Below are 8,583 nucleotides of genomic sequence, written 5' to 3'. Positions count from 1 at the left end.
TGTAAAACTTTAACGAATTTTCGATTAATAAACTCAAGGATTTCAAAGCGAGCAATGGCAACGTTGTACAGAAAAAACGTTTTTTATCTCCAGCGCGCGAGTCTCTGTCTTCAGAAATTCTAAAGATATGCTCATTTTAAAACTATTTTGTGATATTGCTGTTGAACTGAATTTTGTGGTTTAAGTCGAAGAACGTGATATTTTATAAATAAATGTAACACACAAAATGTTAAAAAAAATCCCATTTGGACGTAATTTAAAATCAGAAACCGTTCAGATTTTTTTTAAAATTTTCATTTTAGTTTTATTTATATAACTAACTGGAAGATGTGCCTGTAATTGAGTATCCACTTATAAACTAGAAAATAAGTTACTCTCAGCAGTGAGCCTGTTATTGTTTTCAGTTTGCTTTCAGTATTACTTGGAGAAAGTGTCTACATTTGTTTTATGTTCAATGGATTTTTCAGCTTTCGGATTTACATTTATATTGATAAGCTAATGGCTATTTATTTAAATTATTGGCTGTTGCCAAACTGAAAGCTTTACATAAATTCAACATACGGATTAAAGTTTCCTTTTAATAATTCATACACTATACATAAAACAGCATATAGTATACATTTTACAAAATATTATCATTAGTTAAAGTAAATGCGGAACTTATAACAAAACTAGCTCCTGAAATCCCATATATGTTCTTCAGTAAATATCGTTTATGCAGAATCGTAAATTAGACTATTTTCACTGTATAGAGTACACAAACAAGATCGTCTTCATTGTCATCTTGCAGTTCGTATTTCACATCAGCTTGGACCTAAAACAGATTAGAATCTTTAATTAGTTTTTTAACACCACTAAAATTTCATTTAGTAAGTTGCATATGCATTATAAAAATACTGTTACGAATTTTGCATATATGCTAATAATTTGAGTGAAATTATATGAAAAATTGTAGTATTATTAATATAACGTAACGTGAAATGATTGAAACAGACGAGGCTTTGCCGAAAAATACGAATACAGGGGCAAATTTATTTAACATTGAGTAAATTGCTATATACTATCTTGTTATATTGCAGAGATATCGGTAGGCTGGCAATGATTCTCGTGACTAATTTTTGTCGCCAAATTTGGCGATGAATCGCCAAAAGTGGCCAAATTTGGCGACTATTTGGAGACATTTGAGTCCGGTCCCTGTATAACTAATTTATACCGTAACTGAATAACTATAATAGCCCGCTATGTAATTGTAACCGTATCCGGCCCTTATATGTAACTTTGACCGTGCATGCCTCCCAATAGCTTCGAGAAATGGTAGGTACTAGAGATTTCTTGGAGGTCGAAGGTAAACTACACAAGCCCCGAAGAGACCATCAATTTTCAGTGTTTAGTTCAACATTGAGTAAGCAGTATTCAGAGCTCTCCGTGTGAGCTTCGCCTTTTAGATGCGTTTTGCATTACGCTGTGTTTAACGCTCTCACTAATTTGAAGTGTAACCAGTGATTGTACTCTGTGATACTGAGAAGAGCTATAGGATTATTTTTGTGGAAAGTTCCAGAACTGTAAAGTGTTTCTTTCGGTAAAATAAAGTTTATCAAGCTGTCATGAGTAATATGTGCATTGAATCTATTACTAGTCCCGTACGCACTTTGCGATTATTGAGTATTTTCTAAATATTCAGCAAATTTTGTGTAGACCACTTTCATTGCTTCTGTTAAATGTATTTCAACTAGTTTCATATATTTGCGTAACCAGAGAGTTTTTGACATTGGAACATATACAAGAAATAGGAATTGGACCTAAGAAATTATTTTATACTCATCTGAGCATTCCCCGTCCCCTCCCACAATGAAAAACGCTATCACGAGGCTTGATTTTTGAAACAAGAATCAAAGAGTTTTAGCCTACCTTTGCTTAGACAATGCATAACTATTTAATTTTTAATTTTATGATTTCATATAGTCGATATTTTAAATACATGGAACCATTCTTGAGAAACGGGAGAATCAGAAAAAGCCTCTAGGAAATTTTAAGAAAATTTTGCTAAGCTAATATTGCAGGATTTAGAAAATCCGTTAGGTATGCACTAGTATTTACTTCATGAAACGAACTTCAATTTATCTATACATATATGAACTGCTATTTACCTGAATAAACAGCATTATTTTATTATGATGACTAAATATTTATTTGATGATTTATTTGAAAAATAGTTAACTTTATGTTAATTCGATAAAGCAAAATCATTCAACTAATGCGCTTATTTAGTTGCTTAAGTCATATACCCAAATGAAGCTTCCAAGTTAAAGATAAGACTCTCTTTAATATTAACTTTGATAAATGACAAAATTTAGTTTTGTTATGGCTTTAATTTCAATATGTAAAAAGGAGTATATGTTAATATACTTCAAACTTTAATATATTTTAATATACTTCAACTCGTTTCAAATGTATTGGACCCTTTTGCTTACTGAAATTAACACTGATTTTTGTAAGTTTTTAATGTTTGCGCCTGTTGAATTTAAAATACAATTTGAAATGGTTTCCAATGTTTTAGTTTGGATCAAAAAATAAGAAAATTGAACAGAAAGTTAATATATATATATATATATATATGTGTGAAATGTAATTTCTCATACATTATTTGTTTTGTGCAGCCGGAGCAACACGAATGAGACAAATTTTGGAATATAAAGTGCTAGGTTTATTTTAGCATCCATCTCACAAGCGTTCTTTTTGTACCTTGAGCAGAAGTCCTATTTATACATATGTGTGCGTCTCGAGGCTCATCCAATCAGCGATATTAATTGAAATCACGAGGTGACGCTACCTTCTCATCAGGAGTGTTCTTAAGGACTTTATGTAATATGACAGATTTATGAGTTTGGCGATTTGGCGGGCGCCAACAGTTTAATATATTTTATACTAAAGAAAGGATTTCGCCAAAATTTAGGAACAGGGATGCAATTTAGGTAGAGAATCGCCAACGCATTATTAAGCAATATTATTAGAATTTAATTTAATCAATTGATTTAAAAATATCATTACATATATATATATATATAACTAATTACATATGACTAATTACTAGGATATAACTAATTACATCTTTGTAAGATGTAATTAGCTGTAGCCAAGAGACGTAAACATAAAATGTAGCTCATTAAACTTGCTGTATAGGTATATGGAACGAACAGGAAGGGGAATTACTATTATAGTTCTTGGATCAACCGGACTTTTGCATGAATTAATAGTATCAATTCCATTATAACCATTACAAAAGAAAATATCTATAAAAATACTCATACGTACTAAAGGATAGTTGTTACGGACTTGAAATTCTTTTAAATAAGTATAGGATTTGCCATTTTCCAAAGGGCAGTCCAAGTTTCCATAATCGCAAGCATCTGGATTCGGAAGTGGGAAAGGCATGGAAACTCCACCGATGATTCCATGAACAACAGTCTTTACATTTTCAGTATTGGTCACTGTAAAGTGAAATTACGAAAATTTCATAAAATTTTTCTCTTTTTCGTACTTGACTAAAATAATTATGTTATACTTTATTTTCTTAAGAAATTAAATTTCAATAATTTTTATTTTTGTATTTAATGTACTGAGTCATTTAATTTTAATATAATTACGTTAATTAATTTAATTTTGATAAATTAAAAGTCATTTAACTTTCCTTATTTGAATCCATTACGTTATATACTTTTACTCCACTTGCTTGTCTTTATTTTAGAAAACAATGCTTATCACTATTTTATTTATTTGCTTCTCTCTTTAGCTTCAATTTAAATGCTTTCTTAACAGGTTCAGTTAACAGTTAAATAGTTATATTAATAGCTAAATAGTCATGTTAAATATTTCTGTTATTTCTAAACAGTTAAATAGTTATGTCAATTAATGAACTTCTGTTCCTTAACTGAAATAAACTAAATCTAAAAATAGTGAAATGATATTAAAACAAATAAAACAATACAAACATAAACACAATGCTCCTTCTTACATTTTCAATTTTATTGGATAACAATGATACAATGATAATTATTTTTAAGGTCTCGCAGCTACAGGTAACTGAGCTTCATTTACAGCTACAGGTAACTGAGTTCAGGTAACTTATAAGGTATTTCTCCCACTTTCCTAGCGTGCCTTCGTGGTGTAGTGGTTCTGCACGCTGGACCGGTAAACCAGAGGTCTGTGGTTCGATTCCCGGGGAAGGCGGTTGCTAATGTTTCATCTCTCCGGCCTCCAAAAAATCCTAATGTCTCTACAGTGGAGCTCGAACTAAAAGGGCTGTGTATGATGACTCCCCACACCCATGATTTGGCGATTGGGTCCCCTAAAAACCCTAGTGGCCCTTTAAAAAGGGGAGTATATAAGATATTTCTCCCACTTTCCTAGCGTGCCTTCGTGGTGTAGTGGTTCTGCAAGCAGGACCGGTATTCCAGAAGTCCGTGGTTCGATTCCCGGCGAAGGCGGTTGCTAATGTTTCATCTCTCCGGCCTCAAAAAAAAAAAAAAAAAAAAAAAAAATCCTAATGTCTCTACAAACTGAGCTTCATTTTTATTTCCTTGATCTAAGTAAAAGAAGTGTTATAATCACGAAACATTTCTGCTGTCATATTTCAACGAAAATATCCATTTTGACCGCTATCGAATGCAATTCAATGCGTGACATCTGTACGTAAGGACAGAATAAAGGACTCTGTTCCCAAAACGGATTGAAAAATAAATTTAAAATGGATTCAGAAGAGATTACGTATGTATGTATCTCGCATAACTCGGAGAAACTAGAAACTCAAAAGTACTAATGTCAATGATCTACAAAATAAAACTAAGTTTTTTACGAAATACTAGCAATAATAATAGCACTAATACATAATATTAAATACATGCAAGAGATAACATTCATTTAATTTCCTATATTAATATAAAAGAGAAAGCCAATAAATTAATATAATATAAAACATTTTCCAAACGAAAATGTAAACTATATAAATATTGAACTCAAGAACTTTATATGATTAAAACTAGAATTTATCCTTTTATGATTGCCACAGAAAAAGAAGACAACATTATAAAAGAAACTTACGAGAATCAAATGTGACTCTATAGGTATATGTTTCTCCTCGTTTGAGTTCGCAAACATCCGTTTCCTCGCATCCAGTCATATGAACGTCAATTATTTTCCCGGTTTTTGATCCTAAAAGAAAAATTTATATCTGTATTTAACGTCTGCAAGGACATGCACAGGCTTTCGATACATACTATTTTCCCCTTCATTAGCTTGATTTTAAAAGTATCCAAGCTTATAAAAAAAGTAAAGAGATAATATATATATGTGATGTACCAGCTTTTGTCGTAGCTTAAATTATCAGACGATAGGTTTAAAAAACAGGATCCATTTATTATTATTCAGGAGAAATAGCAGTTACAAAATCAGATATCCGGAGTAAATAAAAAGAATTACTAATAACTTTTTGTATGAAGTTTACTGCATCGTGACATTTAAGGAAAAGCCCCCGATATTCTTTACGAGTCCTTTTATAGCCTCTGGAAAGGCGGAGCTTCCAAGAAATGACGTCAGCCTCGTCAGCCAATCCAGTTCGCTTTAAATATTTCCAGAACATTCTATAACAGTACGTGTAGAAAAAGCGGGAAAAACAACTTGACTACGGGGCTGTGGATTTAATTCCACGTACTTTCAAATAAGAGAACGTCGCCATTAAAAATGAAAACAACATACAGTTAGAATTTTAAGTGTATTCTTGACTTGGAATTTTAATTTTACATATATATATATATATATATATATATATAGAGAGAGAGAGAGAGAGAGAGATATAAATGAATAGACGCATAATTATTACATTTTTTATGGCAGAAATTCATAGAATTCATAGAAACAAAAAAGTAAAATTTCGTCTGAAGTTTCATTAAATTAAAGGGGCTTTGTAAGTAGATCCTTAAATTTCTTTTCCTTATAAAATAAATTTGAGTTTTTTTTCACATTATTTAAACGATTATTTTTAAATTTGAGAGATAAGGAAAGAAAGAAAGTCAGAAAAGGAAGTCAAGGAAAGAGAGTCATTTTGTAAGTTTTGAAGTAAAGACGTTTAAGGGGAAAAAAGTTCACAGGAAGTGCAAAAATTTTGCAAGGGATCTAAATTGTTTGGGAGCAATTATATTGTTTGTAAATTGCTTGGAAACAGGTGATTTTCTTAACCTTGTCATACAATCATATCCACTAATTCGGCATCCACAGTTTCAATTATCCACGATTTCTAACGAGACGGGGAAGGCGGACTCTCATTTAATATATTCTTAAATGCGCCCTTGTTGACAGTGGACCTACTATAATGGAACCCAGAGATGAATGGCTCAAACACGCTCGACGCTTGTGTCTTTTTATGAAAAATAGTGCCTCTATAACCAGAAAAGGAAGATAAAAATTATTTGCTATGCAGAACTTTACGTTTGCTCTCACCTTAGCTGTAATTATTTCAGCTGTAAATCATGGAAAAAAAAAAATATTTAATTTTTCTCTCGAACCCACATTTCTTCGTTAAAACATCTTCTGTGTTCTTACACTGTTTCTAGCTTTCTCTCTGCTTTCATTAGGGACTTGTTAACCATTTTACATTTTGTCATTGATATGCTGAAAAAGTAATGATTTGTGTTTCTCTCACCCCTTGTAATTGTACATTAGTTTATTACATTTAGGGTTCAAATTGCGAAATTGTAATTCCGACTGGGGCCAAAAATTAAGACAAGATCCAGGATTTTATTTTATTATTTGTTATTAATTTAGCTTAATTTATTGTCCTTTTTATTATTTTATATCTTATTTAATTATTATTCATTATTTATTTAGCTTTATTCATCTTTCCTGATGACATTTCATAGAACTTCGGCACATCTAGTTTTAGAAATATGCCCTGTTAAGCTCACCGTACCGAGAAATTAAACTCGAATTACTACGTTAGGCTATGCTTGCAACTACGTAATATTGAAAGGTTTAAAATGAGTTGCCAGTTGAATGAAAAAATTAAAATGAAATCTTTTTAAATGAAATCATGAAAATCAACAATTTTAAGTACAATCGGGACTTACAACAACCTAAAAATTATTCTAATAAATGCGCACTCCAAAACGACAATCTGTCAGAGATTTGTCAGAGAGTGTAGAGTAGACTTTCTCAAATTTAAAATAATATCAAAATCATTAACACGGAATTTATCAAGAGCTCGATACGTTACGATTACGATTACGATTAAGTACGTTACGATTTTTCTCAGAAACGCAGCAACAAGCTAGGCTCCTACTTTAAGCTCCGGCTGAAATGAAAAGCTTTTTTAAAGGTACATAAAGATGCTGTTTCTGTCCTTTTCAAGATATAGTCAAATAATTTACAGCCACCATTTTTTAAAAAAGTGATTATATTACAGTAACATTCGTCTACCTCTTTATCCGTCGAGAGGTTTCAGTTTTGGGATATTAGCAGGAAAATAAATCATAAAAACTTTTTTTAAAAATAAAAAGTTCAAAAATATCTAACAAGCTCATAACAGAAGAAACATCCACAAAAAAGAGGGAAGGGGAAAAAAAAAGAAAAAAATTATACCTGGGTACATAATATGCTGCATTAGGAACATTTTTTATTATTTACAGTAATGCATCAAATGTTCATAAAAGTTATCTTTTGGATATATCATAAATTAAATACATTTCATATTATTAGTAAAAGACAAAGATTTAAAACAATAAGAAGTGCATTTATTCCTTTTAAATTACTTGATTTATTAAGTAATTATATAGATTGATTAAATCATAAAAATAAAGACCTTCCGTGATATTAAATACTAACATCGCAGAAACCGGCTCCACAAAACGTAAATTAAAGATTTTATGCTTTGCCCAATGGCAATACTTGCCAGTTGGATAAGAAATTCATGATAACGTGACTTAATAGTTAAAATTTTCGGAAAGATTTTGTAAAAAAAAAGTTTCTAACGTTAGTAAGTAAACATATTACATACAAAAATACTTATAGAAAATAATATTTCTTTGAAATTTGTTAAAAAAAATTGCTAATTACCACAATCAGTGTATTTCATTCCCCATGCTTGGGAGAAAAGTGCAACTGAACACAACACTAAAACAATCATTTTGACTGTAAATAGTATGAACGCTAACAGATAAGAATTCACTCTCCTCTCGTAAACCTCTTCTAACTTAACCATGTGGTACATGATTAGTATATATATATATAATAACACGTACCATGAGCCCGCATTAACGTTTCATAATTAGAGTTATAAATACTTATTAAATAACTGATAACTAATTTATAAAATCTGTATCTTTACGAAGACCCTCATGAAATTTGTCTGCCATTCCCTCATATCTCTGTGAATACAAAAGGCTAAATTATTTTCATTTTTTCCCGCACTGCAACGTCTCAGGCACGTACATCTTATGGAAATTTCATATTAAACAAGGATGAATGATTTCTAGTCATTAAATCAGGGAATTAGTACTTGCTTATAATGCAATTTACATATAGGACTTTTTTCAA

General features: G+C 30.9%; 1 protein-coding gene across 1 annotated transcript; it reads right to left on the bottom strand.

Annotated features, from left to right (window-relative positions):
- Positions 1-558: 558 nt before the first annotated feature.
- On the bottom strand, positions 559-8,260 carry LOC118180495 (NPC intracellular cholesterol transporter 2 homolog a-like). The gene is made up of 4 exons (XM_035349579.2): positions 8,104-8,260; positions 5,098-5,208; positions 3,313-3,488; positions 559-814 (listed from the first exon to the last, which is right to left on the bottom strand). Exons 1-4 carry the CDS (start codon positions 8,255-8,257, stop codon positions 731-733), a joined length of 525 nt encoding a protein of 174 aa, XP_035205470.2. The 5' UTR covers positions 8,258-8,260; the 3' UTR covers positions 559-730.
- Positions 8,261-8,583: the final 323 nt, after the last annotated feature.

Source organism: Stegodyphus dumicola, chromosome 6 (assembly GCF_044657685.1).
Source record: "Stegodyphus dumicola isolate Sdum_Otavi_A_Nest chromosome 6, ASM4465768v1".
Taxonomy (NCBI): domain Eukaryota; kingdom Metazoa; phylum Arthropoda; class Arachnida; order Araneae; family Eresidae; genus Stegodyphus; species Stegodyphus dumicola.
The sequence above is the reverse complement of the archived record's forward strand: the minus strand, read 5'-3'. Positions and strand labels throughout refer to the sequence as shown.

Excerpts from the sequence above, each read along its gene's own strand:
- LOC118180495 (XM_035349579.2), bottom strand. The coding sequence starts at position 8,257 with ATGTACCACATGGTTAAGTTAGAAGAGGTTTACGAGAGGAGAGTGAAT. Across the intron at positions 3,489-5,097 it reads TAGAGTCACATTTGATTCTC|TGACCAATACTGAAAATGTA; the intron begins GTAAGTTTCTTT and ends TTCACTTTACAG. Across the intron at positions 815-3,312 it reads TCCGTAACAACTATCCTTTA|GTCCAAGCTGATGTGAAATA; the intron begins GTACGTATGAGT and ends AATCTGTTTTAG.